Genomic DNA, 26,334 nt, shown 5'->3' with positions numbered 1-26,334 from the left:
TGGTGGAAGGTGGGCTCAGACCTGAGAACTGAATGGCGAAACCCTGCTTGCTGGTGAAGAAGTCGGTGCTGAACTGCAGAACGACGGAGTTGAAGGTGCTGTGCAGGTCCTTGGGCAGGGCCGGGCCACTGAGCTCCTTCAGCAGGACCCCACTCTCCACCGGCCCATCCCAGATGCGCAGAACGTCATGGACCTCCTCTGTGTCAAACACCAGGAAGTGGAGCCTGCGTAGAGAGAAGAGGCAGGTGGTCACGCAGGGCTCAGCCCCTACTTTCCAGTGGTTTCCGTTCAGGGCAAGTCATACACCGAAGAAAGACTCGCAGGAAGGAACAGGAAGCGATGTCCGGCAGTTATGCTCTCAACTTCCATCTAGACTGCTCTGCCCACTGGGGGTCACTAGAAATGGGGACAAGAGCAAGGGAGGCTAGATTTTGTGCATCTTGTTTATTATTATGGAGCTTCCTGTTGCTGTCTCCTCCACTCTACACAGCAGTCTCCAGACCTCACTCCTGAGTCTAGTCTGGAAAGGGATGCTGAGAACGCAAAGTCAGGGAAAAAAAAAACAAACACTCCGTCAAAATCCCAGCAGGTTATTTGTAGATATTGACAAACTGACTCTAAAGTTTATATGGGGAGGCAAAAGGCCTGGGAGAGCCAACACAGTACTGAAGAACAGGTCTGGAGAACTGACACTACCAGACGTCAAGACTAGCAAGCTACATTAATCAAGACGGTGTGATGTCAGTGATACAAGAGACAAATAGATCAAAAGTCCAGAAACAGACCCACATTAATATAGTCAACTGATCCTTAACAAAGGAGCAAAGGCCATGCAATGCAGCAGAGAGGGCCTTTTCAACAAATGCTGCTGGAACTATTGGACGTCCCTGTGCAAAAATGAATCGACACACAGACTTTACACCTTCCACAAAAATGAACTCAAATAGATTCCAGACCTAAATGTAAATGTAAATTTATAAAACTCGGAGAAGATCACATAGGAGAAAACTCGGATGACCTCGATTATAGTGATATAATATTAGATACAATACCAAAGACAAGATTCATGAAGAAAGCAAGGGATAAGGTAGACTTCATTAAAATTAAACATTGCTGTTCTGCAAAAGATAACAAGATGCTAAAATCCGAGGATGTTCAAGTTCTTCATACAGGAAAGCCTAGTATTTGCATAGAACATCCTCCTGTATGCTTTGAAAAACTTTTAGATTACTTGCAATACTTAATACAATGTAAATGCCATGTAAACAGTTGCCTGTGCAGGGCAAATTCAAGTTTGCATTTTGGAACTTTCTGGATTTTTTTTTTTTTTTTACCATATTTTCCATTTGAGGTTGGTTGAATCTGTGGATCCTGAATATGTAGATATGGAGAGTCAAATGTATAAAACTTAACAGTAAGAAAACAAATAATATGATTAAAAATGCGCTAAACCTTACCAGATACCTCACCAAAAAAGATATATGAATAAAAATGGCAAATAAGCATATGAAAAGATGCTCTATATCATAAGTCATTGAAAAATGCAAATGAAAACAAAAGCAGTAAGATACCACTACACACCCATTAGAACGTCTAGAATCCAGAACACGGACAAACCCTGATGAGGGTGTGGGGCGATGGGGACTCTCACTGCTGGTGGCAAGACAAAGTGGTACAGCCTCTTGGGAAGGCAGTTTGGCAGTTCCTTACAAAACTAAGCATGCTCTTACCATATGATCTCTGGATTGTATTGTGCCCCTCAGTATTTACCCAAAGGAGTTGAAAATTGATTTCTACACAAAACCATATGCATACTGTTGTTGCAGCAGCTTTATTCATAACTGCCAAAACTTGGAAGCAACCAGGATGTCCTTCAGTAGGTGAATGGATAAATAAACTATGGTCATCCAGACAACAGAATATTTTTCAGCCCTAAAAAGATATGAGCTATTAATCCATGAAAAGACATAGAGGGACCTTATATGCTTATTACTAAGTGAAAGAAGCCATTCTGAAAAGGCTACATATCATATGATTCCAAATATAGGATACTCTGTAAAAGGCAGAACTAAGGAAATAGCAAAAAGATCAGTGATTGCTGGAGGCTAGGTCAGGGAGAGGGGAAGAACTGGTGAGCACAGAGGATTTTTAGAGCAGTGGAAATACTCTTATGATAGTATAATAGTGGATACATGTCGTTACACGTTTGTTCAAACCTTTAGAATAATGGGTATGAAGAGTGACCCGTAATGTCAGCGATGGACTTTGGATGATAATGATATGTCAGTGTAGGTTCATCAGTTGTAACAAATGTGCCGCTCTGATGGGGGATACTGATAACGGGAGAAGCTGCGCATGTGTGTGGCAGAGGGTCAATGGGAATCTCTGCATCTTCCTCTCAGTTTTTCTGTGAACCTGTGCATGCTCAGTTGCTCAGTCGTGTCTGACTCTTTGCGGCCCTGTGGACTGCAGCCTACTAAGCTCTTCTGTCCGTGGGATTCTCTATGCAAGAATACTGCAGGGGGTGCCACTTCCTCCTCCATGGGATCTTCCTGACCCAGGGGTTGAACTCTCATCTCCTGTGGCTCTTGCATTCGCAGGGAGATTCTTTACCATTCAAGCCACCTGGAAGCCTAAACCTGCTCTAAAAATCTAAGTCTTAAAAAAAAAGTGTGTGGTGGGGAGCAAAGGTCATAGGTAACATTAGCATCTTTGAGAAGCTGGTCCAGATGCAGTGGGGGCAAGGGTGAGCCTACATCTTTGTATCCCAGAGCAAAACTTGGATACCAGCCTGTCTCTCTGTTTCTCTCTCCTAATCATTTAAAAAAAATTTTTTTTTGAAATAATTTGAGACTTACAAAAAAGTTGCAAAGATAATACAGAGAATTCTTACATACCCCTCACCAGCTCTGCCATTGTTAACCTCTTACATTTCCCTGCGTACATTTGTCACAACTAAGAAACCAACACGGGTCCGTTACTGTGATCTCAACTCCAGACTTGATCTGGACTTCACCAGTGTTGCCACTGATGTCCTTCTTCTGTTCCAGGATCCAATCCACTCATCACTGTTGGTGGTTTGCCTGCTAAGTTGTGTCTGACTCTTGCGATCCATGGGCTGTAGCCTGCCAGGCTCCTCTGTTCATGGGATTTTCCAGGCAAGAACACTGGCATGGGTTGCTATTTCCTTTTCCAGAGGATCCTCCCAACCCAGGGATTGAACCTGGGTCTCCTGCATTCGCTTATGGATTCTTTACCAGAGAATTCTCCTGGTAAAGAATCTCTGAATCACCAGAGATTCTCTCCACTTATCACTATATCTGTTTACAAATGTCTTTTAAAATTATAAAAATAAGACATGCTTGAGGCAGAAAAAGGCTAACAATATACAGATGTCCTGAATTGTAAAAGAGTCTCACATCAGCCAATCTGTTCTCTAGAACTTTCCACTTGATTTTAGGTTTGTGGCACATTCTTCCAGATTTTTTTCAATGTGGATACATCCCCCCAGCATGGGGACTATATTTTACATAGTTTCATGTAACTTTATTCACTTAATGCTATATAAGAGAGAGCTACATCTACTTGGCTATATTTCACTATTTCATATAATACTGCAAGGAACGGCTAAGGCTAAGTCACTTCAGTCGTGTCTGACTCTGTGCGACCCCATAGACAGCAGCCCATCAGGCTCCCCCATCCCTGGGATTCTGCAAGGAACATACCCATCTTTATGTAGTGTTTTTCATTTATGTTAAGATTTCAGTTGGATTGTAGGAATAATTTGGGGGTGAATGGGTATATATTTAAAATTATTAATAAAAAACCTGATAAATTATTCTCTTAAGTAATTGTGTCAACTTACATTCCCAGTGAACAGTGTTCATACGACTCTTCTCTCTAAGCTTCCCCTTACAAACATCAGATATTACAATGTAAATATATTCTATATTAAAATACTTGCCCATCTGCTAAACTGAAATGGAATTGCACTAGAGTTTTAAATTTAGATAATTTAGTAAGGTTGCATATCTTTGCATATATTTATTGGTCATTTGTATATATTCACACCTCTTATCCATCTTAATTGAGTTATTTGTCTTTATAAATTCTGTTCACACATTATAATTTTAAAATATTTATTATCCTTATATACATGTATTACTTTTTATATATTTGTTGCTAACATTTTTTCTAGCATCTGGTGTCCCTTTTCCTTTAAATTTTGCTTGTGGTGTCCTTTTTAGTATAGGAGTTACTCATTCTATGTAATCAAGTACGTTAATATTTTCCCTTAAGGATACTGAATGTCATGATAGGCTTGGGCAAACCCTCTTCTTCTCCCAATGATTAAAAAGCAAAACTTTAATATTTTCTCAGAAGTTGTATAGTTTAATTTTTTAAGGGTTATAGGTTCATGATTTTCCCAAATGGGCTACCTACCCAAAGTAACCTCTTCCATATTCTATCTAAATGCTCAGCTTGCTTCCTTCTTAGTATTTGTTAACAAACAAAGGTCTGTCTAATCAAGGCTATGGTTTTTCCAGTGGTCATGTATGGATGTGAGAGTTGGACTGTGAAGAAAGCTGAGCACCGAAGAATTGATGCTTTTGAACTGTGGTGTTGGAGAAGACTCTTGAGAATCCCTTGGACTGCAAGGAGGTCCAACCAGTCCATCCTAAAGGAGATCAGTCCTGGGTGTTCATTGGAAGGACTGATGTGAAAGCTGAAACTCCAGTACTTTGGCCACCTCATGTGAAGAGTTGACTCATTGGAAAAGACTGAGATGCTGGGAGGGATTGGGGGTAGGAGGAGAAGGGGACGACAGAGGATGAGATGGCTGGATGGCATCACCGACTCGATAGACATGAGTTTGAGTAAACTCTGGGAGTTGGTGATGGACAGGGAGGCCTGGTGTGCTGCGATTCATGGGGTCACAAAGAGTCGGACACGACTGAGCGACTGAACTGAATTGAACTGAACCTTAGTTTATTGATTTGTTCACCACCCCTCTCCCCAACAAGAACATGACTTTCGTGTGTGGGGCCATGTCCTGTTCACCATGGTAGCCCCACTACCTGGGCTAGATCTGACCCTTCCAAGGATGCTCACAAGTACTTGAATGAAGAACACCTGTGACTGGGTATCCGGGCTCTCTCAGTGGGTTTGAAACCTTGACCATGGGATCTGAGTCTAGACTCTTCTCGATTCCTGGGCTCCCTCCTCGGCCGAAACAGAATTCAACTTGAGGTACCTGGAGCACAGCTACTTGACTGACTTCAGTTTTCAGTCTCATATTTTGATAATTCTTACAAGGCAAGCTCCCCTTCATATTTCCTCCCCTCTTCAAATTTCTTAGCTAATTTCCCAAATTTACCCTTTCAAGTTTCTCCCAATCCCATGGATACTATCATTGAAACTGCACACATTTATAGATGGATTTGGGCAATTTGATATCTTATTTTCCCCAGCTGAGAACACTGTAGGTGCCTTAACTTATTTAGGGCTTAGTTTATGTATTCTGGTCAGGTTTCATGGTTTTCCTCTTTGTACTCTTCCTCTTAAATTCATTTTTTAAGTTTTCAGCTCCATTGTGAGTGGAATTTAATTACCAGTTACGTATTTATTATTGGATATGTGTGTGTCTTTCTTGCTTTCAGTCACCAGTTAAGTTCCAGCAGGATTCAAGCTAGTTCTTGGATTTCCGAGATAAACCCTTTTATAGGCACAAGTGGAGCCTCTTCAGTACCAGAGCTGTGGGGGTTTCTTTGATGGCCATGTTTTAGGCCCCCGGCAGGCCTCCCCTCCAAGGGCTTCTGACGGAGTGAAGACAGAGGGGCTTCTCTTCAAGGTATTTCACGGGCAACAGGTCGGGAGACTGGGGCCCCACACTTGACTGAACGGGAGAAGGAGCCCCCCAGCAGGCAGAGCAGACAAGTGTCCTCCCTGCTGTGCTAAGCTGCCCCTGGCTTCTCTGCTTCCTCCGTGGTCCGTGATGCACTGGGAAATCGACACCACCCACCGGGGGAGACCGTGCGGTAGCCGTGTGGCAGCCGTGTGGCACTGCCGCACGCACTCTCAGGGAAGAGAGGTTCTCATGGACCAGGCATGTCAGGGGATGGAGGAGGAGATGAGGCTAGGAGTCTGGGTGGCATGAAAGGGAGGGTGTCTTCTTTGGATGTAGTAACACAAACAAGACCCGAGGGGAGGTTAGGGTGCCTGAGAAGAACGGGGACTCCCACACTGGACTTCCGGGGTGGGGTGAGGATGTTATGGGGACAGAGCTGGATTGAGAGGGACCTCAGGATTAGCTGGCAGAGTTTGGGTTTAATCCTTCTGTGGTTAGAGACCGACTGAGGTCCCTGAGGGTGAATAATGGAATGAATGAGTAAGTAAATTGAAGAATCAATAAATGAAGGCTCAGGGGGCCAGATTGATGAGATGTGTGAAAACGGAGACTATGGAGACTAAGCAGAAATGAAAGAAAATATATTTATACAACAACCACCGTGTACAAGGCAGTTTCAGCTGATCCCATCTAGTCCTCATGGGTATCTTTACTTTGTAGGTAGCATCACATCCTCTTTAAAAATGATAATACTGAGGTTCTGAGAAATTAAGTAACTCGCTCAAGGTCAAGAGCTGGTCAGAGAGCAAGCCAGAACCACATTCTATAATTACAGTCCAGGTCAGACCTTGGCACTTCCTCTCTTTCCCCCGACAACACCGCCTACCCCTTCAGAAGGAAGAGGCTGTGCCGAGAGCCAGCCTGACCCCGTCGGTGATCAATAGTTTACATGTGAACCAGACATAAGGTTAAGGGGCTGATATGCAAGACCTGGAATTAAAAGCACTGGTTCATTGCATTCAGCTTCACTGGTCTGATAATCAGACAAAGTCAAAGGCTTGGCATTGATGAGGTCAACAGAGGTGAGAGGGGGAGACTCGAGGCGGAGGAGGACCCTGAGGTCCTCTGCAAGCAGAAGCCACGCTGCTTGGCAACAGAGAGGAGAGAAACTGAAGTTCCAGACCTCTTGCTGCCATTGTTTATGTAAACACCCCCTGGATGCTGGGTGCTGGAAGATAAAGGCGAAGAGGACAGACAGGGTGCCCTCTTCCAGTTGTCTCTGGAAATGGGCAATCCTCCCGCACACACACACAACCCGGAGGAAACAGCAGAGCACCGAGTTAGAGTCATCGGGTTAGACAGGCTGGCCAGGAAGACCTCTCCAAGGAAGTGACATTTAAGGAAGAGGAAAAGCTCAAAGGGAGGCAGCCACATGACGAGCTGGACAGGGCAAGAGGTGGGAGGACGCTTTCAGTGGATAAAGGGCAGTGTGGGCAAAGGCTCCGAAAGGAAAGCAGCTTGGAGCCTCAGAGCAGCAGAAAGGCCATCGAGGCTGTCCCTGGCCCAGGAGAGGCAGGCAGAGGCCAGGTCTGCTGGGGCCTGTGGGTCGGAGAAAATGTTAGATTTTATTCAATTGATGAAGGAATGTCCTGGAAGGATTTTAAGCTGAGGCCTTCCAAGGTTCCATTCTCATTTGAAGATCACTCCTGTGGCCAAATAAGAACAGCCTGGTAAGGGCAACATCGGAGGCAGGGAAATTAGCTCAGGGGCTACTCCGGGTGCTGGTGACCTCTTTCATGATACATCCTTGAAGCTAGTCAGGGGCTTTGCCAAGCCAACCATGTGTATTAAGACTCTTATTGAAGACATTTTTCATCCCATAGAAACCCAAGTCTAATAAAATGCTAATTAGAGGCTGTCATTGATAAGGGTACTTCTGGACCCAAGCAGACATTTGGGTTTGCCTAAGCAGCCCGCCTGCAGGTGACCATCCAGTCTCCTGGCTTCTTCCATACTGAAAATCGTCTGGGGATCCCATGCCCACCGAGCTGTGGGAAGGTGATCCTTCATCTTGACGCCTTGCCTGTTTGTGCACTCGTTTCTTTGGGCCTCAGACACAACGCCCAGCACGGAAGAGGGAGGGGCATGCACGTCATGCTCTGGGCCGAGAGCTGCCAAACGTGGAAGGCTGTGTCTTTGCCCTGGAGGCTGCCGCTGTTTATTGAAAGAGACACACACAACATAATAATACGTGCAGGAGGTGCTAAGTGCGTGGGATAAATGAAGTGCCATCGAAATAACCAGAGGAAGAAGAGAACTCATCCTGTGCTGGAAATCTACATGCCAAGTACTTTGTGCATATTGTCTGATGTGCTCGTGACAAGCCTATACGCTGGAGCCTATTTTTTGCCATCTTGCTGAGGCGGGAACTAGAGTCCCCAGGGGTTAACTGGGATGACTTGCTGGGGGCCAGGGGTGCATCAAACAGCTCATAGTGTCAGAGGTGGTATTCAAGCCACGTCTGTCTGGCACCAAAGGCCTTTCGTTGTCTTCTCCTAATTGAGAGAGGCAAGGAAAACTTCAAGGAGGAGATGTCTTTGAAGCAGTTTTGGAGAAAGAAAAGCAAAGCACAGGGAGAGTGAGACAGGAAGATGACTGGGAGAGAGAGAGAGAACGGTGTTACACAGGCAGACACAGACAAGCTAGTAATTGGCCTTCCTGCACCCAGACTCTTTGCTACCCTTTCAGTCCCCCTTTTCCCCCAGGGCCGGCTGATTTTTCTGAACTGCATATCTGGCCAGTCATTCGCCTTTGCCTATAGAGTATCGGCAGGCTTCCTAGGGGATAACTGCCTCCTCCTCTTCCTCTCAGTCTTCACCCATTTCTTTTCCTTCTCCGGCTCTGGGGACTTCCTTCTGCCCAGATGTTTCCAACACCTGCATGTGCCCTCACACCACCTGTAGTGGCTTGCATGGTCTCCCACCCAAAGACCTGTTCAAATCCTAATCCCCCGTCCCTGTTAATGTAACCTTATTTGGAAATAGAGTCTTTGTAAATGTCATCAAGTTAAGATCTGGAGTAGGCTGGGACCCGAGTCCAGTGCCTGATGCCTTTCTAAGAGAAAGGAGAGGGAGATCTGAAAACAGAGGCGTCGAGGAGACGCAGGGATGAACACCATGTGAAGATGGAGGCAGAGAGATGTGTCCACACGCCAAGGAAGGCCAAGGATTGCTGGCAGCTCACTACCAGGAGCTGGGAAATGACACAGATCCTTTTCTAGAGCTGTCAGGGGCAGCGTGACCTGGTGCACTCCTTGGTTTTGGACCTCTAGGCTCTAGAAGTGTTTGAAAATAAATTTCTGTTGTCGTTTAGTTTGTTACAGCAGCCCTAGGGAACTAATACACCATCTGACTACCATGTCTTGGTAGATACCCCACCTCCAGCTAGGGAGCTTTTCCACTGGCTTCTCCATATCCTCCCCGGAGCCCCAGTCTTGTGAGATGCTCCCTCTATGTGCTCCTGTGTGTCAGAGCCAGCCTGTCTTACTCACCTGTCTTGCTGAGTTCCTTAAAGGTTGTGTTTGTGTCTCCTTCACATCTGCATCCTTAGTACCCAGGACCAGGCCTAATCTACACTAAGCTTCTGGTTTGGTTGAACTGACAAATGAATGAATGAATGAATGGCTCATCAGCGTTCAGGGACACCCACAGTTCAGCCAAACTCACCCACAGTCCTTGCTGTGTGTATCACTTGACGAGCGGCAGCTTCAATCCGATATGCTAAAGAAGATACTTCTTATTTCACTACAGGTTCTGACATCTCCCTTTACCACTTACATTCAGCCCCCGGAATCTCACAGCTATGTCTTTGGCATCCTATCACCACCAAAGAGACAGGACCAAGCTGCATGGACCCTGGGCCAGAGTCGACTTTGTTTAAAACCAGGAGACACATAGATGCTGCGGCCATGGTCTCTCACTCTCTAAGTACAGCTCTACAAGTCTCCTGACTGATATTCACACATCCAATCAACAGATAGCAGGTACTGGGTGCATATACATGCCGAGGACTGGTGATACAGACAAGAACATGGCTTGTTTCTGCCCCTAAGTGTGGTGTGATAAGCACTGTGGTATAGATTGGCAAAGAGAAGGCCCCTACCTCAGGCCGAGGGGTGAGGCAAGGCCCCTGCAGGCGGGAACAACTAGGCTGAGTCTTGAGAGATGAACAGGACGTGAACAGATGAAGGCGTTGTCAGGAAGGAAAGGGGATGGTCAGGCAGAGAAGAGAGGCTGCTCAAGGACATGGATGGGATGGGGAGATGGGCACGGCCGGGACACTACAAGTTCAACAGGAAGACAAGAGCATGCGTGCAGGTGGGTGAGACCTGAAGCTATGGGTTAGGACAAACCCACCCAATGAGTAGGCAGTGTGAGCAGCACACAGGAAGGGAGTCCTGGAGATGCAGGGTGTTAAGGATGAACAGAGGAAGAGAAACCCATGAAGGTGACCCAGAATGAGGAGTGGAGGAGGTAGAAGGTAAACCAGAAAAAGGTGCATCCCGGGGAGTCAGGAGAGGAGACAGTCTCAGGGCAGGACAGTGCTGTCTGAGCCGTGAAAGAAGGCAAGGTGGGCATGGCCCCTGGGGTCCTGGAGAGAGGAGTTTCCATGGTGCTGGGGTAGGGCTGGGGGTAGGGAGCTGGGAGCCCCTTTCCCACAAAGGAGGGCCTTTGGGCATGCAGCCTGGGCCATCTTGATAGCCGACAAGTACAACAGCTCAGCTCACTGACCCCGCGGGTCTTTTTCCCATTCCCCTGGGGGCTGCCTGGAAACTGCTTGCTTTCTCTTTGGGGCTCAATCTTCATTTCTGATTGGCTGACACTCTTTTTAACTCCAGGGTACCAGGACTGCAGGACCAATCCCGTTCTGGGGTTTCTTTCTACAGAGTCCCACTTTCCACCACAGGGTCCTGACAGCAGGTCCCCAGGTGAGGGGGTCCCCACCTGACCCTCACTCCGTTACCTCTGCCCACCAGTCTGCCACTAAGACTCCCCCTGGGCTTTGTGGGTAAGGTTCATGACACTCAGCTTCAACCCCTGCCAGAACTTTCATCTCAAAAGCTAGGAGGGCATCGAATTGTCATTGTAGGAGGCTACACTCCTCAGATGCTGTCTGTAGGCAAACTCGAGTCTGATCTTCAGCTTTCAGTTTCTGAAGGAAACTTGAAACAGTGGGCATTTCTTGGGTGCTTCCCACCTCCATCATTTGTATCCATCACATATTAGAAAGATGCATAAACGAGAAAAGACTTAAAAAAAATCATAGCATCTTTATGTTGATTTCACTTGCCTTCCGACTAGCCCCAGAATACAAAAAGGGTTTCAGGTGCTTTCAAGTCATCACCAGTGGGTGCTGTACCAAGAACAGTCGTAACAATGGATTATCAGGGGAAAACAGCATGAGAAAGAACAGCTGCTGCAGGGGGAAGGGGGTCAGAAATCACCCCTGTCCTCAAATGAGAATGCAGCTTAAATTATCCTCAGTGACATTGGAAATTACAAAAAGAAAATAATACTTGTTTTACAAAATGCCCCCCTCTGAGCTACGGCACTGCAAACCAACAATTAAACCATGATGATAATAGCAGACAATAATAATTAAAGCATCGTGCCATCCAAAGAGCAAACGCTGAGAAGACGGACCAAAGCCCAAAGCACACGTTGGTGTCTAGAGCAAAATCAGAGGCCCTCCTTTCCTGCTGCCAGCTGGTCTTCAGCAGACACAAAGATTCTTCTTTTGTTATTTTCTGAAGTGAAAGAACAGGGTTTAGGTCACTGAAGGAGCTGCAGTGACTGGCATTCTGGGAGGTCAGGGCTGCCCCAAACGCAGCACTTAAGCTGCTGCCGTGTCTCACTCTTCCTTGCCAAGTAACCTTGGACCACTTGTTCTCTCGTCATCATCACCCTGTAAATGAAAGCTCCCTGACTGCCCACCATTAACCAGAACCTGTCCTGGAATCATCAGGGATTCTTTGAGGGCTGGAGTGTCTTTGTCCTTCTTGGAAGAAATGTTTTCCATGAAACGAAGCCCTGCTTTCTCAAGAGGCTCTAACAAAGTGGCTACAGAGTCAAAGACTTGGGTTCAGACATTTAATACTAGTACTTGATAGTTAATTGAGTGACCTGGCAGAGCCTCACTTTACTCCTCTGTAAAATGGCAGTAACATTATCATAAAGTACCTAGCACTGTCTGATATATAGCATAAAATCAAAAAATGGTAAAATCACCTAAAACAAATTCCAGTTTAGTTCTATTTATTTATTTGACTCCACTAAGAGAGATGCATTAAAGTCTTCTGTGATTGTCAATTTCTTCCTGTTTTTCTGACAGATATTGCTTTATGTTTTCTTGTTAGGTTAAGTGAAAGTATTAGTCGCTCAGAAGTGTCTCACTCTTTGCGACCCCATGGACTGTAGCCCTCCAGGCTCCTCTGTCTATGGGGTTTTCCAGGCAAGAATACTGGAGTGGGTTGTCATTTCCTTCTCTATCTTGTTAGGTTATTTGGTGCATAAAGATCCATATGTTGGCATAACTGTAGACTAAGCATTTTATTGCATTTAATTCTGTCTATGTGTGTGTGTGTGTGTGTCTCCTACATTAGCAGACAGATACTTTGCCACTGAGCTACTAGGAAAGCCCTATATGTAGGCAGCACCTGTCTGGGCTCCCCGTACTGTATAGCTACTTCTTTATTTACGTGTGTTTTCAGGCTATTCCTTTGCCTCAAATTTTACATATTTTATGTTTCTTCTGTTTAGCGGCATCTTTCTCCTTTACGTACCTTGAGAATCTTTTTCTTACAAGATGGAAGTTTAACTCGTGGGACCAGCTCATGGCTCCTTACAGTTCCCTCCCTGCCCACTGGCTGGTCAGCAAATGCTCCACGCGTAACTGTAGCGGCTTCCTTTTCCTGGGTACCCTCCCCTCGGGGCCTGCCTCTGGGACGCCCACATCAGTTTGCCCACTCCTTTTGCAGACTCATAGCTCAGCATCTCAATCTTACACCCTGCTCTCCCACCAGACCTTGCTTCTAGGCTGATCCTTCGATTGTTCCCCACTCTCTCCTCCCATGCCTGAGCTCCTGCAGCCTTGGCCTCTCCAGGGACCACCTCTTCTCTTCCCATCTCTCCTACCTCACACCGCGCAGTGGTCAGACAAAAGGGAATTCAGACTCATTATCAGAACCAATATGTTTGTTCTTCCAGCAGTGACGGTGTTCTGTGTCCATCAACTCGTGCTTCTTCTCCCTCCTAGGCACAGCCTCTCTGATAATTAGGTGAGCTGGGAAATGTGTTCTGGTTAATGGGAAATGGAGGAAGAGCTGACTCTTAAACAAATTTGTTCCACTCTCTAATGCTTTTTCTTCCCTTGCTCCATCGGCCAGATATGAGGGTGCACTGGAGGATGGTGAGCCTCTCACATGGAAGGATCCTAGAGCCCTGAATTACTCTGTGGAGGAGGCATCCCTGCCCACACATACCCAAGGCCCTGCTCCCTGCATGGGATTGTGAAGTGAGTGAAAAATGAACCTTAATTGTGTTAAAACACTGAGATTTGGGGGTTGTTTGTTACATCAACTAATTATTGGGCTTCCACGGTTACTCAGATGTTAAGAATCTGCTTGCAATGTGGGAGATCTGGGTTCGATCCTCAGGTCTGAAAGATCCCCTGGAGAAGGGCATGGTAACCCACTCCAGTATTTTTGCCTGGAGAATTCCATGGACAGAAGACTGGTGGAGCTCAGTCCAACACTGAGATTTGGGGGTTATTTGTTACATCAGCTAACTATTACTGCTGACTAATATAGCTTTATTTTCATCATTCTATTTTATGCTTTTTGTTTATTATGTTTTCTTGCTATTTCCTTTTTTCTTGGTAACATGTCTTGCTTTTCACACTTCCTTCAGTGATTTGCAAAATATACATTTTGTTTTTAATTCTACTTTAGGCATCTTTAAACATTTTCAAAACTATCCCTAAACTGGCATTTTCTCTAATTATCAAATTGAAGAAAAATAATACAATATTTCATTCTCCTTTATGTAAGACAAAAAAGCTAAAAAGACTTTCCTTTCCTTTCTGATTTCCTCCAACTATCAAACCACTAATAATATAAGCAGGGACTAGAGACTCAAATTAAATATCGTCTTTCATTGTCTTCAATTCTTAGTATAGTTTATCTCTACACATCTCTGTAGGCCAAAAATTACATCTGCTTTAGTTTCTCCTGTGGCTGCTGAAACAAAGTACCATAAATGTGGTGACTTAATGAGAATTTGTTCTTTCACAGTTCTGGAGGCCAGAGGTCTGAAATCAGTACCACTATGCTGAAATCAAGGCTTCTCAGGTGGCAATGGCAAGCCACTTCAGTACTCTTGCCTAGAAAATCCCATGGATGGAGGAGCCTGGTAGGCTGCAGTCCATGGGGTCGCTACAAGTCGGTCGTGACTGAGCGACTTCACTTTCACTTTTCACTTTCATGCAATGGAGAAGGAAATGGCAACCCACTCCAGTGTTCTTGCCTGGAGAATCCCAGGGACAGCAGAGCCTGGTGGGCTGCTGTCTATGGGGTCACACAGAGTCAGACACGACTGAAACGACTTAGCAGCAGCAGCAGCAGGTATCGACAGTGGTAAAGAACCCACTTGCCAATGCAGGAGATACGAGACACAGGTTTGATTCCTGTGTTGGGAAGACCCCTGTAGTAAGGCATGGCAACTCACTCCAGTATTCTTGCCTGGAGAATCCCCATGGACAGAGGAGCCTGGCGGGCTACAGTCCATGGGGTCATGATCAAGGGACTTAGCACATATGCGAGCATGCTGAGATCAAGGTGTCAGCAGGGTTGTACTCCCTCCAGTCTCTGGGGGAGAACCTGCTCTTTGCTTCTTTCAATTTCTGGTGGCTGTCAGCATTCCTTGGCTCAAGGCTGCATCATTCCAATCTCTGTGTCTGTCTGTCTTCACACCACCTTCTCCTCTGTGCATATAAAATCTCTGCTCCCTTCTTATAAGATATATATGATTGCACCTAGGGCCCATCCAGATAACCCACGATAATCTCCTCATTTCAAAACCCTTGATTTAACTACATCTTGCACGGATCTTTTCCCCAGTGAGGTAACGTTTACAGGCTCCAGGATTTAGGACCTGTTAACTTTGGCGGTAGGTGTTGCGAGAGGGCATCAGAGGGCAGACACACACAGAAACTCACAGAAACTAGTCAGTCTAATCACACTAGGACCACAGCCTTGTCTAACTCAATGAAACTAAGCCATGCCCATGGGGCAACCCAAGACAAGTGGGTCATGGTGGAGAGATCTGACAGAATGTGGTCCACTGGAGAAGGGAATGGCAAACCACTTCAGTATTCTTGCCTTGAGAACCCCATGAACAGTATGAGAAGGCAAAATGATATGATACTGAAAGAGGAACTCTCCAGGTCAGTAGGTGCCCAATATGCTACTGGAGATCAGTGGAGAAATAACTCCAGAAAGAATGAAGGGATGGAGCCAAAGCAAAAACAATACCCAGCTGTGGATGTGACTGGTGATAGAAGCAAGGTCCAATGCTGTAAAGAGTAATACTGAATAGGAACATGCAATGTCAGGTCCATGAATCAAGGCAAATTGGAAGTGGTCAAACAGGAGATGGCAAGAGTGAACATCGACATTCTAGGAATCAGCAAACTAAAATGGACTGGAATGGGTGAATTTAACTCAGATGACCATTGTATCTACTACTGCAGGCAGGAATCCCTCAGAAGAAATGGAGTAGCCATCATGGTGAACAAAAGAGTTCAAAATGCAGTAGTTGGATGCAATCTCAAAAATGACAGAATGATCTCTGTTCATTTCCAAGGCAAACCGTTCAATATCACAGTAATCCAGTTCTATGCCTCAACCAGTAACGCTGAAGAAGCTGAAGTTGAATGGTTCTATGAAGACCTACAAGACCTTTTAGAACTAACACCCAAAAAAGATGTCCTTTTCATTATAGGGGACTGGAATGCAAAAGTAGGAAGTCAAGAAACACCTGGAGTAACAGGAAAATTTGGCCTTGGAATACGGAATGAAGAAGGGCAAAGACTAATAGAGTTTTGCCAAGAAAATGCACCGGTCATAACAAACACCCTCTTCCAACAACAGAAGAGAAGACTCTACACATGGACATCACCAGATGGTCAACACTGAAATCAGACTGATTATATTCTTTGCAGCCAAAGATGGAGAAGCTCTATGCTGTCAACAAAAATAAGACCAGGATCTGACTGTGGCTCAGATCATGAACTCCTTATTGCCAAATTCAGACTGAAACTGAAGAAACTAGGGAAAACCACTAGACCATTCAGGTATGACCTAAATCAAATCCCTTATGATTATACAGTGGAAGTGAGAAATAGATTTAAGGGCCTAGATCTTATAGATAGAGTGCCTGATGAACTATGGAATGAGGTTCGTGACATTGTACAAGAGACAGGGATCAAGACCATCCCCATGGAAAAGAAATGCAAAAAAGCAAAATGGCTGTCTGGGGAGGCCTTACAAATAGCTGTGAAAAGAAGGGAAGTGAAAAGCAAAGGAGAAAAGGAAAGATATAAGCATCTGAATGCAGAGTTCCAAAGAATAGCAAGAAAAGATAAGAAAGCCTTTCTCAGCAATCAATGCAAAGAAATAGAGGAAAACAACAGAATGGGAAAGACTAGAGATCTCTTCAAGAAAATTAGAGATATCAAGGGAACATTTCATGCAAAGATGGGCTCAATAAAGGATAGAAATAGTATGGACCTAACAGAAGCAGAAGATATTAAGAAGAGGTGGCAAGAATACACAGAAGAACTGTACAAAAAAGATCTTCACGACCCAGATAATCACAATGGTGTGATCACTGACCTAGAGCCAGACATCCTGGAATGTGAAGTCAAGTGGGCCTTAGAAAGCATCACTACGAACAAAGCTAGTGGAGGTGATGGAATTCCAGTGGAGCTATTTCAAATCCTGAAAGATGATGCTGTGAAAGTGCTGCACTCAATATGCCAGCAAATTTGGAAAACTCAGCAGTGTCCACAGGACTGGAAAAGGTCAGTTTTCATTCCAATCCCAAAGAAAGGCAATGCCAAAGAATGCTCAAACTACCGCACAATTGCACTCATCTCACACGCTAGTAAAGTAATGCTCAAAATTCTCCAAGCCAGGCTTCAGCAATACGTGAACCATGAATGTTGCAGATGTTCAAGCTGGTTTTAGAAAAGGCAGAGGAACCAGAGACCAAATTGCCAACATCCGCTGGATCATGGAAAAAGCAAGAGAGTTCCAGAAAAACATCTATTTCTGCTTTATTGACTATGTCAAAGCCTTTGACTGTATGGATCACAATAAACTGTGGAAAATTCTGAAAGAGATGGGAATACCAGACCACCTGACCTGCCTCTTGAGAAATCTGTATGCAGGTCAGAAAGCAACAGTTAGAATTGGACATGGAACAACAGACTGGTTCCAAATAGGAAAAGGAGTACATCAAGGCTGTATATTGTCACCCTGGTTATTCAACTTATATGCAGAGTACATCATGAGAAACGCTGGACTGGAAGAAACACAAGCTGGAATCAAGATTGCTGGGAGAAATATCAATAACCTCGGATATGCAGATGACACCACCCTTATGGCAGAAAGTGAAGAGGAACTCAAAAGTCTCTTGATGAAGGTGAAAGAGGAGAGTGAAAAAGTTGGCTTAAAGCTCAACATTCAGAAAATGAAGATCATGGCATCCGGTCCCATCACTTCATGGCAAATAGATGGGGAAACAGTGGAAACAGTTTCAGACTTTATTTTTCTGGGCTCCAAAATCACTGCAGATGGTGACTGCAGCCATGAAATTAAAAGACGCTTACTCCTTGGAAGAAAAGTTATGATCAACCTAGACAGCATATTGAAAAGCAGAGACATTACTTTGCCAACAAAGGTCCGTCTAGTCAAGGCTATGGTTTTTCCAGTGGTCATGTATGGATGTGAGAGTTGGACTGTGAAGAAAGCTGAGCGCTGAAGAATTGATGCTTTTGCACTGTGGTGTTGGAGAAGACTCTTGAGAGTCCCTTGGACTGCAAGGAGATCCAACTAATCCATTCTGAAGGAGATCAGCCCTGGGATTTCTTTGGAAGGAATGATGCTAAGGCTGAAACTCCAGTACTTTGGCCACCTCATGCGAAGAGTTGACTCATTGGAAAAGACTCTGATGCTGGGAGGGATTGGGGGCAGTAGGAGAAGGGGACGACAGAGAATGAAATGGCTGGATAGCATCACTGACTCAATGGACGTGAGTCTGAGTGAACTCCGGGGGTTGGTGATAGACAGGGAGGCCTGGCGTGCTGCGATTCATGGGGTCGCAAAGAGTCGGACATGACTGAGCGACTGAACTGAACTGAACTTTGGCGGTCTGCTGCCTTGTCTTTACAAGTCTTTCAACAACTAGGGTGGGCAATTTTCTGTCGCTCTTGGTCATATTATATCCTGGCTGAATCAGTGATTCTTCAAAGGCTTTGGCCTTTGATGCTACAGAGAAGAAACTTCGAGAGGGCTGGAATAGTTTTGACTGTTTGTTGTAAATGGCTGCTTTATCGAATGAGGGCTGATTGCATACCTGTGTGGCTGTGTTTTGTCAAATGCTTGTAGCTATTTTTTTTTTTTTAAATGGAACTGTTTCATTTTTCATCAAGTTGTATCTTACTCATTTTGCCTGGAACTCAGTGAGTCCTTTTGATTCACCAAGGATAAGAGGAGTTTGCTATCGTGCTGTGTTTTATTGCACCTTTTTGTTAACAGATCCATTTGTTGATTATTCTTCATCTATGCTGCCTCGACTGGTGCTTTGTCTTCCACATTCAGCAACTTCTCTTTCATTACTTCCCCACCTTCACCCATTTTCTCTGCAGTTTCAGAGAGATTCTCCAGCTTGTCTCCTATTTCAATGCCTCTATTTCTTATAAGACAAATACTGTGATTACAAATTTTAATTTTTATTGTGTATTTAGTTTCTTTTCATTCTTTACTTGTCTTTTGTCACTGTCTTTGCAGCTCAGGAGCTTTCCTCCTCCATTTTGCCATTCATTTTCTGCTACTTCTCGTCCCTATTTCTGATGCGTATACAAGAATATCATCTAGGACTTTCCTGGTGGCTCAGTGGTAAAGAATCCACCTGCCAGTTCAGAAGATGTGGGTTCAATCCCTGATCGGGGAAGATCCCACATGCCGTGGAGCAACTAAGCCCACGCACTAGAACAACTGAGCCTGTGCTTTAGAGCCTGGGAACCACGACTGCCGAGCCCATGTGCCTAGAGCCTGTGCTCTGCAATAAGAGAGGCCACTGCAATGAGAAGCCCATGGACCAAAACTAGAAGGAAGCCCCTGCTTGCTACAATTACAGAAAAGTGCACACAGCAAGGGAGACTCAGCACAGCACCCCCCTCAGCCCTGCCCCCCCACCCCTGCCAAATAGAGCATCATCTATATACCCATTTAAAATTTCTTCTGCCTCCTACGGTAAAATCTTTTCAGTGGAAGATGGTTCTCTTTTTAAAAGAATGGTATGTTTTAAATGGCATCACAAGTTTTTAATTTAATTTAATTTTTGCTTATTTGTTTATTTTTTGAAAGGGAGAGATTTATACTGGTCCAACGTGGCACACCAACAAGGTTTGCATTTCTTTGGTTGAACTGTTTATTCTCTTCCTAAGAGATGCGGGAATTCATTTCTGGGCTTGTAAACTGGCAGTTAAATGGATGTATTCTGGCCAATTCAACTATTCAGTGAAGCTCAGCTGGATTATCATCTTTGGATAATTTGAAGTAGTTTGTGTTTCTTTTTCCAGAGGTAACCTATAAGAAGCTAAATTGCCAGAGAGCACCACCATTCTGAAAGCTGCATTTATACCTACCAGGTTACCTACATCCTCTCCTTCAAACACTTTGGAGCTCCTTTTGATTATTCCGTGGTTTGCTGAAACCGTAAATCTGACACAGCAATACCCCATTGTGTCTGTGCTTATCTGTTCAGTTCCTTCAGGAGGTCAGTTCTTGCAGTGTGAGTACATGGACCTTCTCTGTTTAAGGTCTGACTTACTGTCACCGCATGAAAATAAACCTTCTGGAAGCTGCTAAACCTGCAGCCACGATTCCGGGCAAAAGCTGTGAACAGAAGCTTGACTTTCATGCCTCCGCCTCCTCAGGGCCAGCTGCCCGCTTGTTGGGTAAAGGGAAGCCATGCTGACCACAGTGGGGGATTGCTGCTCTCTGATTGATACGAAACTGCAGCGGGGGCATCTGGGCTTCAGGCACAGCCAGATGTTTCGTCTAGTCCGGCATCCTCCCAGGAAGACAAGCTCCACTGGGCCGCAGTAATGGGTAATCAAAACCATGGCCCCCTCTCTCAATAATCCTACTGCTTCATAACCAACAGCCAAGAACAGACTTTCCAGGTTGCCCTGGCATTAATCATTAAGAAGCCCATCCATAGTTAAAAATCAACAAACTAGGACTATTAGCCAAATATGAACTTTATAACTAAATGGGCATTAAGAGCAGAAATCAGAGCTTCCAGGAACAAGGAGTTCCTCCATCCTCCAAGTGCCCCAGATCTCTTTATGGAAAGCATACCAGCAAAGGACTGTGTCTTATCCCTGCGTGCCTTCCCTTCTTAGAGCCAGCCACACAGACCTCTCAGCCTCAACCTATACTCAGTTCTTCTGAGTGTAACCAGGACCCCTCGGATAGTTACACTCGATTCCTCCTTGGTTCTCCAGCTAATGCATCCTCCACATTGCTGCCACTGAACCTCCTGAAGTGGAGAGACTATCATGACCACCAGACGATGAGCTCTTTCAGAAGCAGCAGTGCACACCCACCCCTTCCTCTCTTTTACACGCCTGGAAGCACTTTACCTCCACGCTGCATGGTGAACTACTACTGTTCTGTAATGTGTGGCTAGAACAGCACCTCCTCCCTGTAACACCTTGGCCCAAGCTGCCACCTGGAATTATGGACTGACCTTGTAAAGGCTTTCTATTGTGTTTGTACCTTCTCCCTACTTTAGCACTTATTTCATTATACAAGAATCTAAGTAGGCACTATAGGTAGGCTTACATGTATTCCATTTCCAAACCTCTCATCTGTCTTTACTATTAAAACTGTAAAAGCAAAATGAAATAGATTTTTCACTTGCCCTGAGCAGGCATGGGACGTTCAGAGTAACGGAATGTAGGACGGCGCCTGTAGGTGGCGCAGAGGTAAAGAATCCACCTGCCGATGCAGGGGACGCCGCAGAGGAGGGTTTGACTCCTGGGTGGGGAAAATCCCCTGGGGTAGGGCAACCCACTCCAGTATTCTTGCCTGGAGAATTCCATGGACAAAGGAACCTCGTGGGCTACATACAGTCCAGGGGGTCGCAGAGTCAGACACGACTGAGCACGCATGCGCACGCACGCACGCACACAGAAGAAAGGTCGCTCCCTTTCCTCTTTCCTCTTCTTTTAGACTAGAATGCAGACACAGTTGCATCATCGATGGACATGAACCTGAGCAAACTGGGAGACAGTGAAGGACAGGGAAGCCTGGCATGCTGTAGTCCATGGGGTCGCAAAGAGTCGGATACGACTGAACGACTGAACAACAACAGACACAATGGCTGGAGCCGCAGCGGCTGACTAGGTCACCATGAGAATGATCGCCTACGGATGCAAGGGCAAGAAGAAAAGCAATGGCGTCCTGAGCAACTGCACTAGGGCTGGATGGGACCATCAGATGCTTTTTCCAGGAGAAAAGTGAACCCCCATCTGCTGAAGCCAGCTTTAGTCAGTTTTTCTATTTCCATTCTTAACAGAGAAATTTTCTATCTGTAAGATCGAGACCTTCAAGGGAAAAGACTGTTTCTTATTTATATTTATACCCTCAGCACCTGGCAGGATGCCCAGCACTGAGTAAATGTTCCAAGTTTCTAAATGAACTGAATGTTGTTACCGTCTTCGAAATATTCCAGTGGCTCCTCATTATACTGAGAAAGCCATTCAGAGTTCTCGTCTTGGCATTCAGGGTCCTGCAGAGAGCCCTCTTTACCCGCACAACTTTATCTCCCCACATCCATCCACATCAGTCGAGTGCCCTCTCCTCCTTTGTGGACATCCCCTATACTTTCCCCTAGGTTCACGCCTTCACTCCCCTTCCCCTCCATTGGAATGTTTGCCTCTCCATGTCCAGGCAAGCTCTGCTTGTCTTTCTTTTCTCCGTTACTGAACTTGACTTGCAGTTAACTACAGCACCTGCCTTGTCTTGGAGGCACCTGCTTATTTGCCTGATTTCCCACTAGAATGTGAACCCCCGGCAGACAAGGATTGGCTGTTGTCTGGTCTTTGTGTTTCCCACTGCATGGCACACAGTCTGTGGCACAGAGAAGGTACTTAATGTCCCGGTGTGCTAAATGAACTAATCCAGGGTCAGAATGGTAGACCAGGGCCAGACAGAATGGGCTTGAAACCTATATCACTGGGTTACTGTGAGACATTCGTCACTCCTGGGCCTCAGTGATCCCATCTATAAAACAGTGGCAATCATAACTGATCCAGAACCTGGTGTGCTGTAGAGACTGGAGACACATTAAGTAGAGGGGAGGATCAGGAGCAAAAAGGCTTTGCCTCCCTATCCAGTTGTCATCTGAGCTGGTCCACTGATTATAAAAAGGAAAACTGGAACCCAGCATTGCAATCTGAGAAGAGGTCCCACACACGTGGGCTGAAATTTCCACCTTCTAGGCACTGATGACACACTCAGGGGTGACATGAAGGTCGCAGCTCACAGGTCTGTTCTCCTGCTGTTAGCTGCCAGGCCTGGACAGAGCGCATCAGCCAGCCTATCCCGTTCTTGGCTCTCAGGGAGAAACACTTTGCCAAATGCCTCCCCCATCCTGTGTTCAAGGGCCGGGTATGACCACCACCAGCCCACTCTTGTGCACATCCAGGAAGGGCCCACTTTCCTGCTTGGGTCAGCCTGACCATGAATCCCTGCAGCCACCTACAGGGTGTAGTTCCTCCTGGGCACTCCCAGAAAGGGACTCTCTTCACCCAGCTTGCTGGGGTAAGGTGACCACAGATTCCTCCAGTCACTTCCAGCGCTTGGTCGAGGCAGGGGCAGGGTGAGGAGAGGCACCTCCAGGCCTCTGTCTGAGCCCCAGGGACAGTCTCATGGGCTGGCCGCATCCCCTCCCAGCTGGCACACCCAAGGGAAAACCTGCATGACACCTACCCCCACCAACAGCACGGCACCTGCCACCTGCGACTCTCAGCGGTGACATACCACCTGTTGTGCTCTGGGATGCCACCTGGGTCAAAAGAACAACCCCCTACCAGCCCACGGAGGGGGATTCTCCACATTTGGGAGTTTCAGCCCAGGCACTATTCTAAGTGTTCAGACACATTAGCTCACTTCATTCCCAGAGGACCCTTAGGTGGTAGGTGCTATTTTAATTGCCAAGTTACAGATAAGAGAACTGAAGCACAGGGTGCCTACCTGAAGACCTTCACAAGCTACAGCGCGAGTAGAGAGCGGTAGGTAGTGCGGTGGCCGAGTCTGGCTTTCCGCTGCAACTTGATACCGAATGCAAGACAACTGGGAGGACAACTGGGACATAAAAATAATCAGCTCTTCCAAGGAACGCAGCTGAATGATCAGCCCAGATGGCCCAACTGCAGAATGCAGCTGATGTAGGAAAAACAGGAGCCGTTGTAAAACAAAACATAAATAATGTTCTCAGAGAGATGCAAGATGACAATACACTGATAAAAACAAAAGTGGGCTGTCAAGAGCAATCTGAAAACAGAAAGTGCAGTTTTCTTGAAATAAAGATGGAAACAAAAACAAGATTTCCAAAATAAAGAGGCAGGAATAACAGAATAAATACTGTTGAAAACAGAATTAATGGAAACACAAGATCACTGGCAGAATGAAAATGGGATATAGATCTATCAAATCGCTAGAGGAGAAACAGAGCCAATTAAATCAAATCAGCTAACAACAGGAAGAGTTACAAATAAAAAGAAAACAATTAAAAAAAGCATTGCATATTTTATTTGAAAGAAAGCATAATGCATAGGACGTAAGAGAAATGTATAAAATCCTTTCTTTTAAAGGATTTCTTTCTTTTCCCTTTCTTCAAATATACACAGAACACAATTAAGAAAAAAATCCAAAAGTAACAAGGGCACAATGTAGTAAAAGTGGAATTGATTTACAAAACCATACAAAATGTGTTACTTCATAACTTTGAAACATTCTTAAATACTCAGGTTGAAAAGAAACCTAAACTAAAATTATAGACTAGACACAAACCCAGATGAATAGTCTATATGGAAAAAAAAAAACTTCCTCAAAGAAAAATACACAAAGAACTTGAAGCAGCAAAAACAAGTAAGTACCATTTTGTCCATCACACAGGCAAACACTGTCAGGATCGACAGCAGCAAGTGACGCAGAGCGGGGAAGCAGGCTTCCGGAAGACGTGTGCATTACTGTAATAGCTGGAGGGAAATGTGAGGTCATGCATAAACATTTGCCTTCTGAGAATCTACCCTAAGGAACTAATTGGACAACTGTCCAAAGATTCATGTGTAAGGGTGTTTACTGGAGTGAAAACGTGAAAATATCCACTTTATCAATAGGAAAGTAGTTAAATAAATTATGGTTGTACAGACAATAGAATTCCCTGTAACCATCAACCAGGATGGGGTCGATCTATATATACTGACATAATAAGATGATGATATGTGGGTAAATGGTAAAACAAAAAGCAAGCTACTGAGCCACTTGAAGAGGTGATCTTGTTTTAGCAAGCACAATTATTGCCTTTGCTCCCTGTACACAAAATACCTAAAAGAGGAAGTCAAACAAGTGGATCTCAATGGCTCTCTTATGAAGGGCGTACAGAGAACGGAGTAAGATGATGGGGACTTTTGATTTCTACTCTATAAACTTCTTTATAATTTTAAAAAATGAGTATTTTGGGACTTCCCTGGCTGTCCAGTGCTTAAGACTTTGCCTTCCAATGCAGGGGGTTCAGGTTCAATCCCAGGGTGTTGAGCTAAGACCCCACAAGCCTCATGGCCAGAAAACCAAGACATAAAACAGAAATAATGTAATAAACTCAATAAAGACTTTACAGAGTGGCCCAGATAAAAAAAATCTTAAAAAATAAAGTATCTCTTTTTTATATATAAAAATTTGGCAAAACTAATACAGTATTGTAAAGTTTAAAAATAAAATAAAATTTAAAAAATTCTATAAAGATATTTTCACTTAAAAAATAATAATGAAGCCTTGGGACTTCCCTGGTGGTCCAGTGGTTAAGAATTCACCTTCCAGTGCAGGGGACAGCATTCAATCCCTGGTTGAACTAAGATTCCACACACCGCAACTAAGCCCGTGCACCACAGCTACTGAGCCTGCACACTCCAAAGCCCATGCACCAAAACCAAGAGACATCCACATGCCACAATGAACACCCAGCACAGCTCCCCTAAAAGATAATAAGGAAGTCTTCCTCTGAATATGGCACAAACACCAAAGGGGCTGTTTGTGACCATCTAAAGGTGGTCTGGCTGTGAATTCCCTTAACTTGGCTGCTGGTGGTTCCAGGGAGGGGTGGCGGGGTGTGGGGGTCAGGGAAGGAGAGAGGAGGCGAGGGACTGAGACCAGGTGTGGGGATAGGTGTGGTGGATGCTGCAGACGCCTGGCTGGGATGGCAGGCTGGGCAGAGGGACCGCAGGAGGAAGGGAAAAGGGGACCGTTGCTCCGTCCCCATCTTTCAGCTGCTCTCAGTGCAGCTGGGAAGCCCTTCTCTTCTCTTCTCCTTTGAGGCTGTGAAGCACCAAGGAGCCTTTCCAATGGGGACTGAGGTCATGTTCATCCTTTCCCGGCCATTCCCCACCTTGGTGTCCTCACACACCCCCTCAGCAGGCCCCCTCTGAGTTCCTGCTGTCTTTGGAGAGATTATTTCCTGTTTATCTGGATTCTGTCTTTTGGAGAGCTAGGAGAGGATCCTCTGGTCTTCCCCTCAGCCCAGCTCACGCCGGCCATTCCTTTGAGTGACAACAGTTCTCACGTCTGCCCAGAAAGCCCATCACTGATTTCTGGCGCTCTCTTTGCCAGACACTCCGCGATCTCTCTGCTCTCCTTCCAGCCTCCTCCTAAACCTTAATACCTGGGAACTAACGCTGCATGTCCTGGGGATGCTCAGGTTATGGTATCATGGAGGAGATGCAAGCCCCAGTACTTAAGAAGTATCAGGATGTCTACAATTACCTTCGTGTGATTCAGCAAAAGCAAAAATGAGGATGGAAAGGAAAGAAAAAAGAGCAAATGTGGTGGAATATTCACAGCAGCTGAATCCAGG

At 45.4% G+C, this 26,334-nt stretch overlaps 1 protein-coding gene across 4 annotated transcripts in view; it reads right to left on the bottom strand.

Moving 5' to 3' along the window:
• Window positions 1-26,334, bottom strand: part of CSMD2 (CUB and Sushi multiple domains 2) — a 694,802-nt gene that overhangs the window by 163,321 nt on the left and 505,147 nt on the right. For all 4 annotated transcript variants that reach the window (XM_061412621.1, XM_061412618.1, XM_061412619.1 and 1 more), the window contains one exon: window positions 22-224. In XM_061412621.1, coding sequence (XP_061268605.1) covers window positions 22-224 — 203 coding nt within the window. The remainder of the gene's footprint in view (window positions 1-21; window positions 225-26,334) is intronic.

Source organism: Bos javanicus, chromosome 3, assembly GCF_032452875.1.
Source record: "Bos javanicus breed banteng chromosome 3, ARS-OSU_banteng_1.0, whole genome shotgun sequence".
Classification (NCBI taxonomy): Eukaryota; Metazoa; Chordata; class Mammalia; order Artiodactyla; family Bovidae; genus Bos; species Bos javanicus.
This window is presented reverse-complemented; position numbering and strand designations above follow the sequence as displayed.